Source organism: Microcaecilia unicolor, chromosome 3 (assembly GCF_901765095.1).
Source record: "Microcaecilia unicolor chromosome 3, aMicUni1.1, whole genome shotgun sequence".
NCBI classification, from domain to species: Eukaryota; Metazoa; Chordata; class Amphibia; order Gymnophiona; family Siphonopidae; genus Microcaecilia; species Microcaecilia unicolor.
The window spans coordinates 2,729,151-2,752,569 of record NC_044033.1 but is presented as its reverse complement, the minus strand read 5'-3'; the positions used below and the strand labels follow the sequence as shown (position 1 = coordinate 2,752,569).

The 23,419-nt window shown below is 45.7% G+C and overlaps 2 protein-coding genes across 2 annotated transcripts in view; one reads left to right on the top strand and one right to left on the bottom strand.

The window, feature by feature from the left end:
- DNPH1 (2'-deoxynucleoside 5'-phosphate N-hydrolase 1) overlaps nucleotides 1-15,585 on the top strand; it is a 55,353-nt gene extending 39,768 nt beyond the window's left edge. Inside the window, exons 3-4 of the mRNA XM_030195703.1 lie at nucleotides 10,649-10,759; nucleotides 15,003-15,585. Coding sequence (XP_030051563.1) covers nucleotides 10,649-10,759; nucleotides 15,003-15,157 — 266 coding nt within the window. The 3' untranslated portion in view covers nucleotides 15,158-15,585. The remainder of the gene's footprint in view (nucleotides 1-10,648; nucleotides 10,760-15,002) is intronic.
- A 99-nt stretch (nucleotides 15,586-15,684) lies between these two features.
- CUL9 (cullin 9) overlaps nucleotides 15,685-23,419 on the bottom strand; it is a 308,998-nt gene continuing 301,263 nt past the window's right edge. Inside the window, exons 40-41 of the mRNA XM_030195702.1 lie at nucleotides 17,420-17,517; nucleotides 15,685-17,079 (exon numbers count right to left, since the gene is read on the bottom strand). Coding sequence (XP_030051562.1) covers nucleotides 16,863-17,079; nucleotides 17,420-17,517 — 315 coding nt within the window. The 3' untranslated portion in view covers nucleotides 15,685-16,862. The remainder of the gene's footprint in view (nucleotides 17,080-17,419; nucleotides 17,518-23,419) is intronic.

The following is a 23,419-nucleotide window of genomic DNA, read 5'->3' as shown; positions in this document are numbered from 1 at the left end:
CCATTTTTTATCTGTTCTAATGCCAATAAAATCCTCCTCAAGTTTTTTGCAACCGATCTGTCTCTCACAAATCCCACGTGGGTCTAGCACCAAGTGAGGTAAGAACCTAGCCAATCTATTTGACAGAATTTTAGCAAGTAATTTGGCTTCATATGATATCAGAGAAATTGGACGGTAAGATTCCGCTAAATCCGGGTCCCTTCCTGGTTTCAGTAATACAATTATCTGTGCTGCCCGCAGTGAGTTTGGGAGTTCTCCCTTGGTAATATGACTATTAAAGACGCTAGTAATACAGGTTCCTATATCCTCCACCAGGATTTTATATACCTCTGAAGTGAACCCATCTATCCCTGGAGATTTATATAGCGGACTGTCTCGTATACACCACTTAACTTCTTCTTCAGTGATATTTGCATTCAAGATTTCCTGTTGGTGTCCCTTAAGCCGGGGGAGAGTTAGTCCCTCCAAATATAGTTTTGCCTCTAGACCTTCCTCCTCTGGCGGTGAGTATAAGCGGGCATAGAAATTTTCAAACACTTTATTAATATCTTCATTTGTGTGATGTCTAATACCTTGTTCGTCTCTTACATGTGTCACCCATCTCCTTCCCCCCACCTGATTAACTAGCCGCGCTAGCAACTTTCCATGTTTATTTGCATATTTAAACATTTGATACTTATAATATGTTAAAGATTTTTGCGTGCGGGAATGAATTAACTGATTGAGTTCTACCTGCGTTGTCATCAGTAACTTCTTATGAGCAATAGAGTGTGTTCTCCCATACAACTGGCGGAGCATTCGTACTCTCGCCTCTAATCGTAACAGCTCAGCTTCCCTTTTTTTCTTTTTATGGGCTGAGTAGGATATTATATGTCCGCGCAATACAGCTTTAGCAGCTTCCCAAAAAAGTATTGGGTCTGAATGAAAGCCTTCTCTATTAAATTCCCCATATTCTTTCCACCTATCTTTCATAAAGCTATGAAATTGGGGATCATAATATAAGGCTCTTGGGAATCTCCACTGGAAAGATCTCTTAGATTCACCCCCCCATTGTATACTTACCCAGATCATTGCATGATCGGATATTTGTGTAGGGCCTATCTCCGCTGTTACTAAGTGAGTGGTAATATATTGTGATATTAGCAGATAATCTATGCGCGACTGCGACCCATGGGCTCTAGAAATGTGAGTGTAGTCTCGTTCCCGGGATGTAATAAACGCCAGGAGTCCAACAGCTCTAATTATGAACACACCCAGGGCACCCCTTTCGAATAGTCCACCGGTCCAACCTGGGAGGAGCCAGTGCTGTCCATCATTGGATCAAAAACCTGATTAAAATCCCCTCCCATTATCACCGGCATTTGCTCAAAGCCTTGTACGTGCCTGACAAGAGTCTGGAAGAATTTTTTATCGTATTGATTTGGGGCATAAACATTGATCAGTAACATTGGTCTATTATATAGGGTGATATGTTGAATAACATACCTCCCTTGTGGGTCTATTATTTTCTGGTGCAGCACATATTGTAGTCCTTTACGAAATAAAATGCTCACCACCGCTTTTTTGTTTGAGGTTGGGCTATCTACCAGGTCACCAACCCACCACCTACTCAGTTTCCTGTTGCATTCAAATGCGTCTCCTGAAGCATAGCTATGTGTGCCTTATGTCTGTTCAGTGCTTGTAAAATCTTAGATCTCTTAATAGGGGATGTAATTCCCCCCACATTCCACGATATTATCTTAAGTTTATCTATATCTAGGTAATCCCATTAGATTTAATTCCATAGATATATGAATCTTTGTCAAAGAAGGGGTATCCCAGCTTACCCCTCCCTTGGTTAGTGCTCTGTGATCTGTCATCTCCTTTAGTCATGTATGTGTCAACCAAAATTACTTCTTCTGTCAGTTCCAGCCACCCTCCCCCCCTTCTCTGCTGTACCCTTGCAAAGCCCCTCCCTCCTCCCCCCTCCCCCTTATCTCCCTGCCCCTTAAACCCCCCATCTCCAATTCCCCCATGTGGTTCTAAAGAGAACCAGTCACGCTTGGGTACCCCACTTCCCCTTTTTTTATTCTATTACAGACCCCCTTATGTTCTAAATGCCCATTTTTACACCTTTCTCATGTATTTCCCATATTCCCCATACAAACAATATATACCCTAGACAAGTTTTCAAGGATGTCAACTATCTTACAGTATGTCTTATCTCCAGCGTTCATAAACAAAGTCTATCATCTGCCATCTCCATGTATACTATTTGAGACCATCTGCTCATCGCAGCTGTTGTGCTCCATCATTTTTATGCAGCTTGTCTCAAATCTTTCTCCTCATATAGAAGTGCTTCAACTATTTTATCTCTGGCAAAAACAACAAGCTCTGCGTTTGTAAGATTAGTTATTGGTATTTATCCAGTATGCCGCTCAAAATCTCTACAGACATTCAGCTTCCTTCTTTGGATCGCCATAGAAAAGTGTCCATTTTTGCAGCAAATATATCCTCCCGCCATTTTATCAGTGGCCATGTGCTGCCTCACTCCATTGCTCTAGCTGGAAACGTTTTCAAGAAGTCTTTCGCGGCCTCCGCTGTCTCATAACTTTTTTCTCCGCCATCATGATAAATCCTCAGTTTAGCAGGGTAAAGCAAAAAGAACTTTATTTTACGTTCATATAGTTTAGCACATACTTGTGCAAAGGCACGCCTCGCCATTGCCACGCTATTTGAATAATCCTGAAAGCACAAGATTTTCCGGCTCTCATAATGCAATGTCTGTCCTGCCCGAATTGCCCTCAGAATCGCTTGCTTCTGACCATATTGTAGGAGTTTCAAAATGACCACTCTAGGTTTCTCATTTGGCTGGCGACGAGGCCCAATTCTATGGGCACGCTCAATACGCAGAGGGTCTGGTAAGTTGTTCAATTGTAATGTCTCCGTGAACCAACGCTCCAAGAAGCTTACTAGTTCCGCATCTTTCAAGCTCTCAGGCAGTCCGACAAGTCTCAGGTTATTTCTCCTCGCTCGATTTTCTAAGTCGTCTAACTTTTGCTCTAGTTCTTTCAGTTTCTTCTGCGTTGGTGCTCTAGGCTCCTCCATCTCCTGCATACGATCCTCGACATCACTGACTCGCTGTTGAAGATTATCTAAATCTAGGTGGAAGCCATCTAGTCTTTCGTGTGCCGCTTCGGCTCTGTCATACAGAGCCTGCAATTTTTTATCTAGCGCAGCTTCCACCGCTGCCGTCACTTCGGCTGTAATCTCAGCGGTCCAAGCAGCACAAATTGGGGAGCCTTGCATTGGTGGGCTGTCCGCCATCTTAGAATCTGTGGCCTTGTTTTTGTCTTTTTCTTTTTTCTGAAGTCTGGAGGCCATTCCGCTACAGACAATCGATTAAGAAATCGTGTTTTCCTCGCTCTCCTTTCCGGTTTGCCCCGAGGTGGGTATATTTGCAAAGCGTTTAGCAGGTGCCGTAATTTGCAGATAAGTAAATCTGGAAGTGTGGGAGCCCCGCTTTTCAGCGACCGCTCTCTTCCATAGTACCACGTGACCTCCATCTTCTTGAGGTTTAAAGGCTTTCAGAGATCAGCTGTCCAACGAAATTGTGCTCATTCAGACAGACAACCAGGTTGCAATGTATTACACAAACAAACAGGGGGGCACCAGATCACGCGCTAGGCTCGCCAGCATGGCATGTTCCTTCAGGCCACTTATCTAGTGGGCAAAAAACAACAGTCTGGCTGACAGGCAGAGCAGGGTTATGCAACCACATGAGTGGTCACAACATGGGAACTGCCTGCAAGATCTTCTGAGTGTGGGACACCTACTTGGTAGATCTTTTTGCCACTCAACTGAATCACAAAGTCCGTCGGACTTTTTGAAAGTACACTCAGGATTTTATAGACCTCAGTCATATCCCCCCATCAACCATCTCTTTTCCAAGTTGAAGAACCATAACTTCTGTAGTCTTTCCTTATATGGGGAGGAGTTCCATCACCTTTATCATTTTGGTTGCTCTTCTATGAACTTTTTCTAATTCCGCTATGTCTTTTTTGAGATATGGCGACCAGAATTGAACGCAATACTCAAGGTGAGGTCACACCATGGAGCGATACAGAGGCATTATAATTTTCTTGGTCTTATTTTGCATCCCTTTTCTAATAATTCCTAGCATCCTGTTTGCTTTTTTTGTCTGCCACCGCACACTGGGCAGAAGATTTCAGCGTATTCTCTACAATAACACCTATATCTTTTTCTTAAATGCTGACTCCTAAGGTGGACCTTAGCATCAGGTAACTATGATTTAGATCATTCCTTCCAACATGCATCACTTTGCATTTGTCCACATTAAATTTCATCTACCATTTGGATGCCCAATCATCCAGTTTCCTAAGGTCTTCCTGCAATTTTTCACAATCCGCATGTGTTTGACAACCTAAAATTGTTGTGTGTCATCTGCAAATTTAAGCACCTCACCCATCATTCCAATTTCCAGATCATTTATAAATATGTTAAATAGCACTGGTCTCAGTACAGATCCCTGCGGCACTCCACTATTCATCCTCCTCCATTGAGAGAAATGGCCATTTAATCCTACCCTCTGTTTTCTGTCCAATAACCAATTCCTAACCCACAGAAGGACATTGCCTCCTATCCCATAACTCAAATTTTCTCAGGAGTCTCTCGTGAGGAACTTTGTCAAAAGCTTTCTGAAAATCTAGTGTATAGAGCTGTTTGTTTTTTCAGATCAGTCAGCTTTGTATAACATTCCTTTTTCTGATTTAGTAGGGCATTTAGCTAGCTTGTGTCTTGGTTTTCTAACAGACCATAGACAGGCTTGCTTAGCCCTAGTAATGGGCTATAAACTTTAACAAGTGTCTGTTTATTTCAAACAGGCTTTGTACATAATGACACAGGAACATTTTTTTTTGTTACATTTGTACCCCGCGCATTTTCCCACTCATGGCAGGCTCAATGCGGCAGGCAATGGAGGGTTAAGTGACTTGCCCAGAGTCACAAGGAGCTGCCTGTGCTGGGAATCGAACTCAGTTCCTCAGGACCAAAGTCCACCACCCTAACCACTAGGCCACTCCTCTACTCCATTGTGAAGGACCACAATGAGTGATAGGTATTCGTTACAAAGGGCAAATGATGAATATTTGAGAAAAATACCAAAGAAACCGAATTATGAAAGGTGACCTTAGAGGTCAGAGTTGAAGAAACCAGATAAGTAAGAGAGAAAATATAAGGCATTAAGTGATTGGACAAAATTAAGCTTCAGTATTCTGCTTAAGCACATCTTGTACTAGGTCAGAATCTGACAGCTTCCAAAGGGAAAACAGAGAGAGAGAGATTATAATTTCCTTATACTTAAATTTGGACTGATATAAATAAGAATTCATTTTCTGTAATACTGGGATAAAAGAATTTTTATAGTAACCATTTACGCTAATACATTTTAGCATTATTATAAAAGAGAAAAACTGAACTCTAAAGTATTTTTCCTTTGCCAGAAGGCCTTGCTTTTTTTTCTAGTCTCTTCTGTTCAGCTCCCTTTTAGAGGCAAGAAGGGAGTGCCCTATATACACTAGATACACTGTATCAACCAGCTTACCTTTATCCACATGTTTATTCACACCTTTAAGGCAAGACTTCCCTTGGCTGAACCCATGCTGACTCTGTCCCATTAAACCATGTTTGTCTATGTACTCTGTAATTTTATTCTTTATAATATCTTTCACTATTTTCCCTGGCACTGAAGTCAGGCTTACTGGTCTGTAATTTCCCGGATCATCCCGGAACCCTTTTTAAAAATTGGCGTTACGTTGGCCACCCTCCAAATCTTCAGGTACTACGGACGATTTTGATGACAGGTTACAAATCACTAACAACAGATCAGCAATTTCATGTGAGTTCTTTCAGTACCCTGAGGTGTATGCCATCTGGTCCAGGTGATTTTCAATTTGGCTCAGTACATTGTAAATTTTAAAGGCCCTCATTGCGCCCCAGGAATACCCTTCTCCAGGGACAAAGGGTCTGCACTTCCACTATGTGTTGGGCCGCCTGCCTAAATCCTTTTGATATTCCATCCCAGTGATATCTGTGTTGTGTAGATACCAGAAGGCGTAAGTCTAGGATAATGTCCATGACCATGGCCTTCTGTCTATCAGGATCTAAGTGAATCCTTGGTCATCTATGTAGTTGCATGTATTCTATTAAAATGCCACAGTAATTTATATAGACATAGAGTGTTAGTTATGTGTGTGGCTTAGTTTGTAGTTAGAATGACAGGTAAAGAATTATTGGAAATAAAGACAGAGATAGATTTCAGAAAGAAGACTTTATTCTTACCAAGTTTTCAAAGTACAGACATCAAACAGATTCTGGGTTCAACAGCACAGGGCCCTGCCGTCCGAGAAGAAGCGTTGGGGAGGACTCCAACTTTCTCTCAAAATCTTATCCCTTTTATAGCCCCAAGTCCCAATACAAGTCTATTGTGAGGTACATTTTTTCTAATATTTCTCAATTTCTGAGATCATACTTTCGTATCCGGCCAGATGTACATCTGTACCCAACTCCTTCCGTTCTAGCTATTGCAAGTTATTTCGCAATTTCCTCTTTTGTCAACATGTTTTCTCTTCTGCCAGAACATCTTATTTTTAGCATATCAGTTTCACTTCCTCTTTTTTTATCATCTTATGATCTCAGTTTCATCTTATAGAAAGACAAACTCCATTTTAATAAGTGCTACATTCAATTTGTACCTGATTTTGTTAAGACTCATCTATAAAGCCATTAGTAGTTTATCAGGCCCAGTCAGTGCTTTTCAGCTGTACAATGCTATGTAGCTTGGCCCACCACTATTCCAGTGGATAGATCTTAAACTAGAACGCATATTAACTTGCAGGAAAAACAAGTCCTTGCTCAGCCAGTCATAGATTTTTAAACCTAGCTGGTATTTTTACAGCCTGAGTCCTAAAATCTGGCCTTCCCCCCTTCCGGTGGGCATCCAGTGAGGGCCTCTTGCTGTACTATAATTATACAACATCTTCCAGGTTCACCGAGATTTCTTTCAGTTCCTCCGCATTGTCACTCTTGAAAACCTTTTCCAGTACAGGTAGATCTCTTACATCATGTTCTGTAAAGACTGAGGCAAAGAATTAATTCAATCTCTCCGCTATGGCCTTGTCCTCCCTGACCGTCCCTTTTGCTCCTTCATGATCTAACGGTCCCACAACTTCCCTCACAGGCATTCTGTCTTCCAGTTCTGATTTGTGAATAATATAGTAGTAAGTTCCAGGACTGCACCATGTCTTATCTTGCTGAGGACAATTCAAAGCCAGTATTCTCTGTCTGCTGGGTGGGGAGCACAACCCACTTGTATGGACTGGTCTAGCATGACTGAAGGAAAGGAAAGTAGCTGGTAAGAAGACATTTCACCATTAGAAGAATTAAATATGATTGGTGGCTATGCCAACTAGAACTATAGAAGAGTTTAATGGTAGGAAAGGATGCAAGTATGGGGAACATCTGGAGGGGACATGTGTGGAAGGGGGTGAATGTGGAAGCATGATACATGCTGAACTAAACATGTATACTCTGGAGGAAAGGAGAAACAGGGGTGATATGATACAGACGTTCAAATATTTGAAAGGTATTAATCCGCAAACGAACCTTTTCCGGAGATGGGAAGGTGGTAGAACGAGAGGACATGAAATGAGATTGAAGGGGGGCAGACTCAAGAAAAATGTCAGGAAATATTTTTTCACGGAGAGAGTGGTGGATGCTTGGAATGCCCTCCCGCGGGAGGTGGTGGAAATGAAAACGGTAACGGAATTCAAACATGCGTGGGATAAGCATAAAGGAATCCTGTGCCGAAGGAATGGATCCTCAGGAGCTTAAGTCAGGATCGGGAGGCGGGGCTGGTGGTTGGAAGGCAGGGATAGTGCTGGACAGACTTGTACGGTCTGTGCCAGACCGCTGGTGGGCAGTGGGACTGGTGTTTGGGAGGCGGGGATAGTGCTGGACAGACTTGTACGGTCTGTACCAGAGCCGGTGGTTGGGAGGCAGGGCTGGTGGTTGAGAGGTGAGGATAGTGCTGGGCAGACTTATACGGTCTGTGCCAGAGCCGGTAGTTGGGAGGAGGGGCAGGTGGTTGGGAGGCGGGGATAGTGCTGGGCAGACTTATACGGTCTGTGCCAGAGCCGGTGGTGGGAAGCGGGACTGGTGGTTGGGAGGCAGGGATAGTGCTGGGCAGACTTATACGGTCTGTGCCAGAGCCGGTGGTGGGAGGCAGGGATAGTGCTGGGCAGACATACGGTCTGTGCCAGAGCCGGTGGTAGGAGGCGGGGCTGGTGGTTGGGAGGTGGGGTTAGTGCTGGACAGACTTGTACGGTCTGTGCCAGAGCCGGTGGTTGGGAGGCAGGGCTGGTGGTTGGGAGGTTAGGATAGTGCTGGGCAGACTTATACGGTCTGTGCCAGAGCCGGTGGTGGGAGGCAGGGATAGTGCTGGGCAGACATACGGTCTGTGCCAGAGCCGGTGGTAGGAGGCGGGGCTGGTGGTTGGGAGGTGGGGTTAGTGCTGGACAGACTTGTACGGTCTGTGCCAGAGCCGGTGGTTGGGAGGCAGGGCTGGTGGTTGGGAGGTTAGGATAGTGCTGGGCAGACTTATACGGTCTGTGCCAGAGCCGGTGGTTGGGAGGGGGGGCTGGTGGTTGGGAGGCGGGGATAGTGCTGGGCAGACTTATACGGTCTGTGCCAGAGCCGGTGGTTGGGAGGAGGGGCTGATGGTTGGGAGGCGAGGATAGTGCTGGACAGACTTGTACGGTCTGTGCCAGAGCCGGTGGTTGGGAGGCAGGGCTGGTGGTTGGGAGGCGGGGATAGTGCTGGGCAGACTTATACGGTCTGTGCCAGAGCCGGTGGTTGGGAGGTGGGGATAGTGCTGGGCAGACTTGTACGGTCTGTGCCAGAGCCGGTGGTTGGGAGGAGGGGCTGATGGTTGGGAGGCGAGGATAGTGCTGGACAGACTTGTACGGTCTGTGCCAGAGCCGGTGGTTGGGAGGCAGGGCTGGTGGTTGGGAGGCGGGGATAGTGCTGGGCAGACTTATACGGTCTGTGCCAGAGCCGGTGGTTGGGAGGTGGGGATAGTGCTGGGCAGACTTATACGGTCTGTGCCAGAGCCGGTGGTTGGGAGGAGGGGCTGGTGGTTGGGAGGTGGGGTTAGTGCTGGGCAGACTTATACGGTCTGTGCCAGAGCCGGTGGTTGGGAGGCGGGGCTGGTGGTTGGGAGGCGGGGATAGTGCTGGGCAGACTTGTACGGTCTGTGCCAGAGCCGGTGGTTGGGAGGAGGGGCTGATGGTTGGGAGGCGAGGATAGTGCTGGACAGACTTGTACGGTCTGTGCCAGAGCCGGTGGTTGGGAGGCAGGGCTGGTGGTTGGGAGGTTAGGATAGTGCTGGGCAGACTTATACGGTCTGTGCCAGAGCCGGTGGTTGGGAGGCGGGGCTGGTGGTTGGGAGGCGGGGATAGTGCTGGGCAGACTTGTACGGTCTGTGCCAGAGCCGGTGGTTGGGAGGAGGGGCTGGTGGTTGGGAGGCGAGGATAGTGCTGGACAGACTTGTACGGTCTGTGCCAGAGCCGGTGGTTGGGAGGCAGGGCTGGTGGTTGGGAGGCGGGGATAGTGCTGGGCAGACTTATACGGTCTGTGCCAGAGCCGGTGGTTGGGAGGTGGGGATAGTGCTGGGCAGACTTGTACGGTCTGTGCCAGAGCCGGTGGTTGGGAGGAGGGGCTGATGGTTGGGAGGCGAGGATAGTGCTGGACAGACTTGTACGGTCTGTGCCAGAGCCGGTGGTTGGGAGGCAGGGCTGGTGGTTGGGAGGCGGGGATAGTGCTGGGCAGACTTATACGGTCTGTGCCAGAGCCGGTGGTTGGGAGGTGGGGATAGTGCTGGGCAGACTTGTACGGTCTGTGCCAGAGCCGGTGGTTGGGAGGAGGGGCTGATGGTTGGGAGGCGAGGATAGTGCTGGACAGACTTGTACGGTCTGTGCCAGAGCCGGTGGTTGGGAGGCGGGGATAGTGCTGGGCAGACTTATACGGTCTGTGCCAGAGCCGGTGGTTGGGAGGTGGGGATAGTGCTGGGCAGACTTGTACGGTCTGTGCCAGAGCCCGGTGGTTGGGAGGAGGGGCTGATGGTTGGGAGGCGAGGATAGTGCTGGACAGACTTGTACGGTCTGTGCCAGAGCCGGTGGTTGGGAGGCAGGGCTGGTGGTTGGGAGGCGGGGATAGTGCTGGGCAGACTTATACGGTCTGTGCCAGAGCCGGTGGTTGGGAGGTGGGGATAGTGCTGGGCAGACTTATACGGTCTGTGCCAGAGCCGGTGGTTGGGAGGAGGGGCTGGTGGTTGGGAGGTGAGGATAGTGCTGGGCAGACTTATACAATCTGTGCCCTGAAGAGGACAGGTATAAATCAAAGTAGGGTATACACAAAAAGCAGCAAATATGAGTTTATCTTGTTGGGCAGACTGGATGGACCGTGCAGGTCTTTTTCTGCCGTCATCTACTATGTTACTATGATGTAAGTGTGAAGAGGGTGTGGTTAAGCTGAATAGACTGTTTTAAACCATACATGGCCCCATGTCACAGTGCTGCTTCTTTTTTGGCAGTGGTGGTGGCAGAAGTAACTCAGCCTTCATTGGGAGTTGGCTACGAGCTGGGACACGCTGTGGCTATGAAAAAGATGGTTTTGTGCCTTTTCTGTTCAACATCTGGGCGAGGTGAGTAGGATTGTGAGACCTTGGACAGAACAGTTCTGTATGTTGATCCTTATCTGGCATCATTTACAATGTTACTAACCAAGTGCAGCCAGCTCACATTAATTTTAAAGTAAAGCTAAAAGTAGGGCAGTCCATCGATTAACATTTTTAATTGAACGATTAATCACATAAAGCATCTCCTCACATTTCCTTCTGTACAGTGCAATATATAGATAACAGATGTAAATTCTCAAAGTTGACATATTTCAATTACTGAACTTAAAATCATTTATTTCATCTTTGTCTGGTGATTTTACCTTTCTACTTATCTCGTTCCCTGTCGAGCACAGTTTTGTGCTCTGAACTCGGTTTCTAGCGCCTCCTATCTATTCACTATTTTTTTTCTCTTCTTCTTCACTTTTTGCCCTTGATCCATCTTTCACATTGAACTTTCTTCCATTTTTCTTTCTCCTTCTAAAATCTAATTTTCATCTCTTCCCTTCCCCTCCCTTCCATGGGCACTATTCTCCTCCCTTCTCCATCTCCTCCTCTCCAGAGGCACCATTTCTTCCCTTCTCTCCCTTCCATGGTCACCATCTGTTCTTTGTTTTTTTTCCATCCCCTATTTCCAGCATCCCCCCCCCCAGTCCACATCTCTTTTCTGCGCTCTTGAACAAGTGGCGTAGCTAGACAGCCAATTTTGGATGGGTCTGAGCCCAGAGTGGGTGGGTACAACATTTTCTCTGCCCCACCCTACCCCCACCTCAAAATATAAATGACACTTTCTCTGAAGGTGGCCAGAATTCCCTTTTACCAAGCTTGGCAGGCAGCAGCATCGTCCCTAAGCCACTGATGCCGGCACCCCAAGCACGTATAGTTGTCGGTGGCTCAAGGATGCTGTCGTCGACTGCAGAGCTTGGGAGAAGGGAGTTCTGGCTGTCTCTGGATGAATTCTACAACTGGGGATGCTTGGGGATCCCCACCAGCTATACAGCGAGGGTCAGGATCGATGTTAGCTGTGCTAGAGCCCAGGTCAGAAAATAGAGGAGCCCCCGAACCCTTGTCCTTTCTGCCTCCTCTCTCATCTGCAGAAGCCTTGAACACTTATGATTTTATATTTAAATCTTTTTATTAAAGTAGAAAAAGGAAAAATAAGCTGTGCAACTGTTGTGTATAAATTACAAATAGAAAACAATAATAATAACTAGCAGCTATAATAACCCTCCCACCACCCTCTACCCCAAGTAATCCTAATCCACTCTGTTAAATTGTCCAGGGTACAAAATACAAGCTGTTCTGTTTTTTAATGCATGTTACTAACCAATCTACTACTCAGGAGCCTTCATGCACTACCACAAATTTTCTCTTACCATGTATGTATGCACTTGTTATATATATATACCATGATCTATTCCATATATGTTATGCTCCATGTTTGCTACCATGTATGTAAGCACCTTAACGCAATATCATTTGTAACTCTGCTACCTGAAAATAGCAATCGCCATTACAGCAAATGTAAGCCACATTGAGCCTGCAAATTGGTGGGAAAATGTGGGATACAAATGCTACAAATAAATACATAAAAATCTATGGATGAATAAGAAGTCATCGACAATCTCAGGATTCAATCTGGCTCTCCTGTCTTCCACAGTACCTTCTGCAATAAAAGATGTCTTCTTAGAAGATGTGCTGGTAGCAGGATGGACAGGATCCCTCCCATGCAAAATTTGCTAGCTGTGGCCAGCATGTTTGCTTGTTTTTCCAAAAAAAAAAAATATATATATTGTCTGTGTCAAATATAAACAACAGGCCAGTTCATTAACAGACTTCAAAGTAGAAAATGACACGGGGACACACGGGCTCCGTCCCCATCCCGCCCTGTCCTGGTGGGATCTGTCCCCGTCCACACCCCGTCTCCGTCCCGTCGGCTCTGTTCCCGTCCCTATGTCATTCTCTAGCTGGCTCTAAAATAAACTACTGGATCTCCTATAGCTATTCTAGATCTGAAGCTCTCCAATTTGTCTTAATCATTTGCATCCAGTGTCTTATTTTATCTTTTACATAAAAATGCACGTCTGCAACAAACTTTAAAAGAAAAAAAAAAAGACAACAAAACAGCGACCAGTTCACACGTATCTGAGACTGCAAATTACAGCACTGTACAGACTTGATCAACATACTGAGAGACCCTCACCAAATACAGAACAAGGGATCAGAAATTAGAAATAAAAATATTTAGACAAAAATTGAGCTGGGTCCCGCAGAAGGGTCCCAGGCAGCCCCCCCCCCCCCCCCCCCCCCCCCCCCCCCCCCAGAACTTCAGTGCTCCCCGAACGCAGGTTCTCACCATCAAAGAAAGAAAGAGAGAGAGGAGGAGGAGGAGGAACAAAACAAAAAAAAACCTGGCTCCCAGCACCCCCTCCGGGACAGATTCAGATGTATCCCAAGAAATACTTCTTCACGGAAAGGGTGATGAATTTATGGAACAGCCTCCCAGTGGAAGTGGTGGAGACAAAAACAGGATCTGAATTCGAGAGAGCTTGGGACAAGTACATAGAATCTGTAAGGGAGTGATAGGGATGGGCAGACTGGATAGGCCATATGGTCTTTATCTGCCTACATTTTTCTATGTTAAATACACACAACATCTATTCCCTCTTTAGAGCAGGGATAAATCTGTGTGTAAGATTTGTAGTTACATAGGCATTTAGAACGCATAATGCTAGTTTGCTTGTATAACTAAATAAAAAAGATTTCAAAATAAAACCTCTGGTGGCTGTGTTTTTAAGGCACCAGATACCCAAAAATATAAATGCTGGGGGCTACTCAATTTATACTGCGCTGACAGGCAAGTACTTGAACAGCAAACAAAGCTTGTTACTTTCCAAAATGAACGAAGAATGTGGAATTACAATTGCAATATAATTGGAGCTAATATGTTTTTGAAGATTACGTTTACCCTGTCACATGTTGATATTATTTAAAGTGCAATGATTGAGTCAGCCGAGTGTTTTCCATCATTGGGTCTTTGAACCCATACCGGATCAGTGAATCCGTGAGCTCCTTGGCACATTCTGAGCACACAAAAACTTTTCTGAAACTGTTTAAAAAAATGTTTGATTAACTTTTGCTGTGGGTTCTTTTGTTTTTCAAGGCACCAGGTCCCACCATTGCTCATGCTGCTACACTCCCCCTCTCCCACTTTCTTCCAATGTCCCCATACACTTTATGATGAAAACTGTTGACCATTTTAGTAGCCATCCCCTCTGGACCGAATCCATCCTGTTTATATCTTTTTGAAGATGTGGTCTCCAGAATTGTACACAATATTCCAAATGAGGTCTCACCTCATTTATCCTGCTGTCCATTCCTCTCCCTATGCACCCAAGCATCCTTCTAAGTTTTGCCATTACCTTTTCAACCTCTATGGCCATCTTACGATCATCACATATGATCACATCCAAGTCCTGCTCCTGTTTCATACACAGAAGTACTTCACCCCCTAAACTCTACTGGTCCCTCAAGTTTTTATAGCCCAAATGCATGAACCTGCATTTTTTGAGCCTTAAATCCTAGCTGCCAAATTCTGGACCATTCTCCAAGCTTCACTAGGTTCCTCCTCATCTTATCCACACCATTAGGGGTGTTGGTATCCTCCACAGAGAGACAAAGCTTACCAGACAGCCCTTCGGCAATATCGCTTAGCTTGGAGGCAATATCACCCACAGCTGAAGCAGGTACAAATCTTTGTACTTCTGCCTGGCACAGGGTAAAAAAGAGCAGTGGTGTTTGCACTATTGTAGGTAAATGATCGCAGACTCATGGAAGTGGAGCTCTACCAGCAAAGTGCTGCATATCAAGGGCCTTGTGCTACAGATGGCAGGCATGTGAAGTTTGTATATTGCACTGAAAATAAACCTGAACAAAGCTTGGTTTGAAAAACCGAATGCAGGTGTAAGGAAACTCATTGAGTAATGAGGATTCAGCGTCATCATTTTGTACATAGGTTCTCAGGCCTCAGCTTTCTCTAACCTTTTACCTCCTTGTCCATTCCCTCATTTCTCAATCCTTGTGCAGGCTTCCCTGGTCCTCAGGCCTTGACATTGCTCCTGGTCAATGTCTATATCCTTTAAGCATCATGCTTTTTTCCCTCTTTTCCACTGTCTTCATTTTCTATAAGATTTATTGGAACTTATTTGATACACGTAACAAATGCTTTGGGACTTTATAAATGTGTACATTGATGCTCCTTTTCTTGCAGTTTTGTCAGCAATGGTCCGAGGCGCAGAAAATGGGGAACATTTTTTTGTCAGAGATTACCAGGAGGAAGAAGAGATTGAAAAAGTCCTGCAAGAGTACTTTACAAGCCGCTTCCCTTCACTGCTGCACTACCCGCAGGTTTCAGCGTCTGTCTAGCAACAGAAAGAAGAGCTGTGAAGAGAATGGGGGTCACAGAAGACGTTATTACCGTTAATATACTTGCTCACATATTATTAGACTTCCCTGTAAAGTAAGAGGTTTTCAACCCAGTCGAGATTTCCAGGATATGCCCATTGAATTCAATGAGGGTATCCTGAAAACCCCAACAGGCTAGGTGTGCCCTGAGGACTGGGTTGAAAACCTCTGCTGTAAGTACTGCCCTCTAGAAACAGATGACAGCAGTTGCTGATTCTTCCGGAACTCCTTGGCAGTGGCAGATGAGACGTCTGGCATCTGCTCTCTTGCTATTACTTTCCATGCATTTTCTGGACAGTCTTATCAGCAAGCAAAGGGGTGGGGAATGAAGCACAACAGCAAAAGTATTTCTATTCTTCAAAGAAAAGTGATTTATTTGTTAAACTTAAGGTACATTGTTATTGTGTCTTTCTTCAAAAGCTATAGCTTCCTTCGTGGACACAGTCTCACGTCAGTGCAAAATGGTAGGCCTTGCTTCATGCTAACAAACCTCACAAAATTCTCAACATACAGCAAAAAATGAGAGACTGAAAACGAACCTCGAAGTGCACAGAATTTGGTAGAGGTAAATCCAGCACCCCTAACCAAGACAGAAGAATGGGGACCCCCACTTTGGCTTTTTTTGTTTTGTTTTACTCCCGTTCTATTTCCCTCTTTCTTAAAAGTCCCCAGATTTGTTGGGAAGTCTGATACATGGAGTAGCTCAAATATATCCAAGCTCTTGTGTTCCCCTCAGACCCCCAGCTCATGCTGAGAGACACAATTCCCACTTCCTCCCCATCCTCCCTTGCAAACCTTCAATTCACATCAAGATCTATATAGCCCCCTCTTCAGACCGACACAGCTTCAGCACTCCCTCCAAGCCCCCAATCTTCCTTCTCACACTAGAGCTCCTTATGCTGAGGGGTCCTATTCCTTACATATCCCTTTTCACTCAATCATCACAAACAGCAGCATTGTCATACTTGTCCCTTCTTACCCTAAGAAATGCTGCCTGTGAGCTTTTTCAGAGCCTCCTGAGGCACAGCTGAGACCTGCAGCTCTGAGCACCTTTATATCCTTCCTCCCCCACACTGGGGCAATGCTCAGACTTAAAGGTTTTGAGATCCCTCATACCACCCTCCCCCCACCCCTATACAACTGACATCTACAACCCTCACTCTGTTTCTTCATGTTTAGAGACAGTGCTAAGACCTGCTGCCCTCAAGATCCCTCACATCACCTCATCCCTAACACTGGGACTCTGCTGAGACATACACACCCTAGCTCCCTCAGACGAGGCAGCTGATAGCTCCAAGTCTTCACTTTAACACATTTTCTGTCATCAGAGAAGATCCTTCTGGCTACTGATGCTTGGTCAGTTTCTCTGCACCAGAGAACAGTCAGCAAGTTCAGTTTGTTGCAGGTAAGTCCAGGTGCATTGCAGTGTCAGACCTGCCCTCACACACATTGCCTCTGGGGAGCAGATATGTACTGTAGAGGAAATGTGTCTCGACTAGGGATGGTAGCTAACACCCCCACCTGGAACCTGCGATGAAGGGTGGTAATGGATGGTTATGCTATTACAGTCACTCAAAGCCCAGATGGGCATCGCTGCATGGAAATTTGTGGGCATGATGGTTGGGTAGCAAAAGAGAAATGGCACTGAACATAGTGGGAAGGTCAGCTATTCGTAGGCCTCTCCATCATCATCATCAAAGAAAAAATCATCTTGATCTAGGTTCTCAGATTCATCATCATATGAGAAGTTATCGTCATCAATGTCCTCATCATCATACTCCTCATGCCACTCAGGGACGTAGTCTTCATCCTCCTCCTCTCCATCTTTGTCTTCATCCCCCTCATCTGTGTCTGGGGAGTCTGAGCCACCATCGCATTTCAGCCTATGAAAAAAAAAAAAAAAGTAAAGTTCATGCACAATTGCCCTATTAATACCAATAATGTGTAAAGGCCACCGAAGCTTCCTACTGGATTAAAGAACCTCCTTCCTACACTGACTTCCCCCTTCTGTCTACTGGCACCCTGCTTCTCCTGCACAGGAACTTTCCCAGCAGCAGCGACCTATGTTCTTCCCTGTATTTCTCCTTCTGATGGTGGGGTCCTGCTCCCCCTCTGCTCCACTCCTTCTGTCCCAATGCTAGAGACATGCCCTGGAAAAACAGTTGCTTTTTTGTAAGTATAGCTTCCTTGTTTCTGATGTAAACACAAATTAAGGGGACTCACTCTTTATAGGCAAATACAGGGGCTGTGGCTGGTATATTCGATAGCTTCAACCCTCTGTGATCAAGGTCTGGTCGGAACTGGAATCCAATACGAAAATCCTGTCAGCAAAGAGGAAAATGGAAATTACTGACAATCTAAGTCCTATGAATAATTCCCCCCCCCCACCCCCCAGCCAAAAGAGCTGAGAGGCTGCCAACAGGATTCCCACCTCAGAACCTCAAACACAGAATATTAACCACAAGTGAAAAACAGAAATCTGCAAAGCAAATTTGAAGTGAAAACTACAGCAAGTCAGACTCTGCATGCAATGCAACCCCACAGGAGAAAGAAATGCATTTCTTCCCATTCTGTGCAAATACAGATACAGTGGTGGAAATAAGTATTTGATCCCTTGCTGATTTTGTAAGTTTGCCCACTGACAAAGACATGAGCAGCCCATAATTGAAGGGTAGGTTATTGGTAACAGTGAGAGATAGCACATCACAAATTAAATCCGGAAAATCACATTGTGGAAAGTATATGAATTTATTTGCATTCTGCAGAGGGAAATAAGTATTTGATCCCTCTGGCAAACAAGACCTAATACTTGGTGGCAAAACCCTTGTTGGCAAGCACAGCGGTCAGACGTCTTCTGTAGTTGATGATGAGGTTTGCACACATGTCAGGAGGAATTTTGGTCCACTCCTCTTTGCAGATCATCTCTAAATCATTAAGAGTTCTGGGCTGTCGCTTGGCAACTCGCAGCTTCAGCTCCCTCCATAAATTTTCAATGGGATTAAGGTCTGGTGACTGGCTAGGCCACTCCATGACCCTAATGTGCTTCTTCCTGAGCCACTCCTTTGTTGCCTTGGCTGTATGTTTTGGGTCATTGTCGTGCTGGAAGACCCAGCCACGACCCATTTTTAAGGCCCTGGCGGAGGGAAGGAGGTTGTCACTCAGAATTGTACGGTACATGGCCCCATCCATTCTCCCATTGATGCGGTGAAGTAGTCCTGTGCCCTTAGCAGAGAAACACCCCCAAAACATAACATTTCCACCTCCATGCTTGACAGTGGGGACGGTGTTCTTTGGGTCATAGGCAGCATTTCTCTTCCTCCAAACACGGCGAGTTGAGTTCATGCCAAAGAGCTCAATTTTTGTCTCATCTGACCACAGCACCTTCTCCCAATCACTCTCGGCATCATCCAGGTGTTCACTGGCAAACTTCAGACGGGCCGTCACATGTGCCTTCCGGAGCAGGGGGACCTTGCGGGCACTGCAGGATTGCAATCCGTTATGTCGTAATGTGTTACCAATGGTTTTCGTGGTGACAGTGGTCCCAGCTGCCTTGAGATCGTTGACAAGTTCCCCCCTTGTAGTTGTAGGCTGATTTCTAACCTTCCTCATGATCAAGGATACCCCACGAGGTGAGATTTTGCGTGGAGCCCCAGATCTTTGTCGATTGACAGTCATTTTGTACTTCTTCCATTTTCTTACTATGGCACCAACAGTTGTCTCCTTCTCGCCCAGCGTCTTACTGATGGTTTTGTAGCCCATTCCAGCCTTGTGCAGGTGTATGATCTTGTCCCTGACATCCTTAGACAGCTCCTTGCTCTTGGCCATTTTGTAGAGGTTAGAGTCTGACTGATTCACTGAGTCTGTGGACAGGTGTCTTTCATACAGGTGACCATTGCCGACAGCTGTCTGTCATGCAGGTAACGAGTTGATTTGGAGCATCTACCTGGTCTGTAGGGGCCAGATCTCTTACTGGTTGGTGGGGGATCAAATACTTATTTCCCTCTGCAGAATGCAAATAAATTCATATACTTTCCACAATGTGATTTTCCGGATTTAATTTGTGATGTGCTATCTCTCACTGTTACCAATAACCTACCCTTCAATTATGGGCTGCTCATGTCTTTGTCAGTGGGCAAACTTACAAAATCAGCAAGGGATCAAATACTTATTTCCACCACTGTAGGTATAAGTCTTCTAGTGCTTGATCTAATGAAGCCTGGGACTAGAAATGATCTGTTTACAAAACAAAAATCCCACTGAAAACTGTCAAAATATTTAAGTCCCCAATCTTCAATTTTGAATTACTTAAAAATAATTCACAACTTAATTCATAAGAGCCAACTTTTCAAAATTATTGTGGATGCTAAACTCAACAGAAATGACTCCTTTCTGGACAGTCAAGAGTTTTGTTCAATATTACAGAGCTGGCTCCTATGACTTAATTCTGTAGCAAACCTCAATGTTTTAATTACCTTCTAAATGGAGGAAAGAGATCCCAGAGTAAGTCACCATGATCTTAGCTAGATCACTGACTTGGAAAGGACAATCACTTCATAGGTCAAAAACTGCCTAAAGTCCAAAATTTAAATCAACAAACGTCAACATCACTTATCTTGTGCCATGTCAAAATGGTCCCACTGATGGTGGTCGTTTCATTAACAGAAGCTGCATCAGGATACAAGCAGTGAAAGGTTTGTGTGCTCTTTAAAAATGGTCCTTGTTTCCCTTAACTAAGTGGATCGCAAGTATCACTGTTAATGCAGACTATAGGGAGTGTCAGTATCGTAGTTTGCACAGGGCTTTCATTACTAGAGCAGAACTCTCTAAAGTGGGCAAGGTTGACTCCCCCATTTGTCCGAAATGCACTTTAGAGGTTAATTCCTATTACCACGCTTTCTGATCCTGTCCCAAAATGCAATATTTTTGGAAATACTTGATATCTTATTTGGCACGGATCCTTCATTCTTCTGTACTGCTCTCGCCGATGGGCATTTTATTGGATTACTTTGCATGGCAGGGGAGCCGTCAATTGCTCCGTAAAGTGGGGATTGTCGGTAAAAAGATTTTAGGTGTGTGGACTGTGGCTAAATCACCTTCTTACTGAGCTGGGGAAAACAAATTTCATGCATTGATGCTAATGGAGAGAACTGCAGCCAAACGCTCTTTAAAGCGTAGAAAGGCTTTTCTCTTAATATGAGAAACATATATCCAGTCACTCTCTGCTAGGGCCCCTAGTACAGTGCTTAACACCCTGTAACAGTGAGATCTTTGATGTGGGTTTATTTTTCTTGCTTTCTCTTTTACTTTTTACTACATTTTTGCTTATCATCACAGCTGTATAGAGGTTCATAAGAAGCCAGGTCCTCTGTATTTCTTGCTGCTGTTTCAGTTGTTGGGGTTTGGAATGTGTTAAAACACACTGAGGCAGATGCAGCAACCAAACGTAAAAAAATCAAAATCGTTAATTATAGACCGGTGAGTCTGACGTCGGTGCCGGGCAAGATGGTGGAGGCTATTATTAAGAATAAAATTGCAGAGCATATACAAAAACATGGACTGATGAGACAAAGTCAGCACGGATTTAGTGAAGGGAAGTCTTGCCTCACCAATCTAATGCATTTTTTTGAGGGGGTAAGCAAACATGTGGACAATGGGGAGCCGGTTGATATTGTATATCTGGATTTTCAGAAGGCGTTTGACAAAGTGCCGCACGAAAGACTCCTGAAGAAATTGCAGAGTCATGGAATCGGAGGTAGGGTATTATTATGGATTAAGAACTGGTTGAAAGATAGGAAGCAGAGAGTAGGATTGCGTGGCCAGTATTCTCAGTGGAGGAGGGTAGTTAGTGGGGTCCCGCAGGGGTCTGTGCTGGGTCCGTTGCTTTTTAATGTATTTATAAATGACCTAGAGATGGGAATAACTAGTGAGGTAATTAAATTCGCCGATGACACAAAATTATTCAGGGTCGTCAAGTCGCAGGAGGAATGTGAACGATTACAGGAGGACCTTGCGAGACTGGGAGATTGGGCGTGCAAGTGGCAGATGAAGTTCAATGTTGACAAGTGCAAAGTGATGCATGTGGGTAAGAGGAACCCGAATTATAGCTACGTCTTGCAAGGTTCCGCGTTAGGAGTTACGGATCAAGAAAGGGATCTGGGTGTCGTCGTCGATGATACGCTGAAACCTTCTGCTCAGTGTGCTGCTGCGGCTAGGAAAGCGAATAGAATGTTGGGTGTTATTAGGAAGGGTATGGAGTCCAGGTGTGCGGATGTTATAATGCCGTTGTATCGCTCCATGGTGCGACCGCACCTGGAGTATTGTGTTCAGTACTGGTCTCCGTATCTCAAAAAAGATATAGTAGAATTGGAAAAGGTACAGCGAAGGGCGACGAAAATGATAGTGGGGATGGGACGACTTTCCTATGAAGAGAGGCTGAGAAGGCTAGGGCTTTTTAGCTTGGAGAAGAGACGGCTGAGGGGAGATATGATAGAAGTGTATAAAATAATGAGTGGAATGGATCGGGTGGATGTGAAGCGACTGTTCACGCTATCCAAAAATACTAGGACTAGAGGGCATGAGTTGAAGCTACAGTGTGGTAAATTTAAAACGAATCGGAGAAAATTTTTCTTCACCCAACGTGTAATAAGACTCTGGAATTCGTTGCCGGAGAACGTGGTACGGGCGGTTAGCTTGACGGAGTTTAAAAAGGGGTTAGATAGATTCCTAAAGGACAAGTCCATAGACCGCTATTAAATGGACTTGGAAAAATTCCGCATTTTTAGGTATAACTTGTCTGGAATGTTTTTACGTTTGGGGAGCGTGCCAGGTGCCCTTGACCTGGATTGGCCACTGTCGGTGACAGGATGCTGGGCTAGATGGACCTTTGGTCTTTCCCAGTATGGCACTACTTATGTACTTATGTTAAAGTCCCTAACGATTTTTAAAAAACGAAGAATGCACCAAAAAAAAAAGTCACACATGCTCAGATCGGTATTGAAACGTACAATGTATCAAAGAATCACAATACACATCGGTAATCGGCCCCTAAATCATGCGCAGAGCAGCCAAGCGTTTTGCTGGCTGCTCTGCGCATGCTGCAAATGTAAAAACAAACAAAAAAAAAAGCCACAACACATACATGTGGCTACCCGGTCAGCAAAATCCAAAAACAAAGGATCGGGAGGGGGCAAGGGCGCTCATCAGGAGCGTCCTGTATGGACGGCCTTGCCCCCCCCCCCCCGCTGATCCCCACTTTCCGCCGCTCCCCCCCCCCGAAAAAGCAAAATGCTAGCTGCCCCAGTCCCCCTCCCTTCCTGTTCCTGTAGAGCTAACTCCGCCTCCCGTCATTCTTTCGCCCCGTGCCCCGCCCCCGCTGCCCCCCCTGAGGTCGACTACGCCGCTCCCCCCCTCCACCGAGACCCCCCTCCCTATTAACGACCCGAGCAGCGCCTCTCACCTCTTTCAGAAGCGCTGCACGGGCAGGAAGATCTATTGTGTTGGTTGTAGAGTCTCCATGACGTCTCTTCTTCCCTGGCCCAGGCCCCGCCTCCTTCTGACGTAGAAGAATGACGGGAGGCGGAGTTAGCTCTGCAGAACACAGGAACAGGAAGGGAGGGGGACCGGGGCAGCTAGCATTTTGCTTTTTCGGGGGGGGGGGGAGCGGCGGAAAGTAGGGAGCAGCGGGGGGGGGGGGGGGGGGGCAAGGCCGTCCATACAGGACGCTCCTGATGAGCGCCCTTGCCCCCTCCCGATCCTTTTTTTATTTGATGTGTTTTCTGACGTCCTTTGGACCAATCACAGCGCTTTTAGCTCTGCTACTGCGCTGGGATTGGCTCAAAGTTAGTTTATTTTTTCACTTAATGATTTTTCCTGGCACAGAGCTGTCCTAACGAGAGGTCCAGACCTCTCGTTAGATTTCCTGCCTTTTTCCTGCGTAAAGGCAATCGGAAAAGGTTAGTGCATGTCGTTTCAATGGGGTTTTCACACTAATTGCTCATCTCCATTCCGTTTTCATTAGCTGCTGGCTTCCTCGGGAAAAGCCCTTTGATGCATGCAACGGATCAAATTTTCCTCGCTGGAGGGTCATTAAAGGCTCATTTAGCTTTAGTGCATCTGCCTCACTGACTGTTCAATGTGCTTTGTTGTTCATTTTGTCATCAATAAAAATGGTCCTTGTACCCTGATGCAGCTTCTGAAACGTTGGCCACCGTCAGTGGGACCATT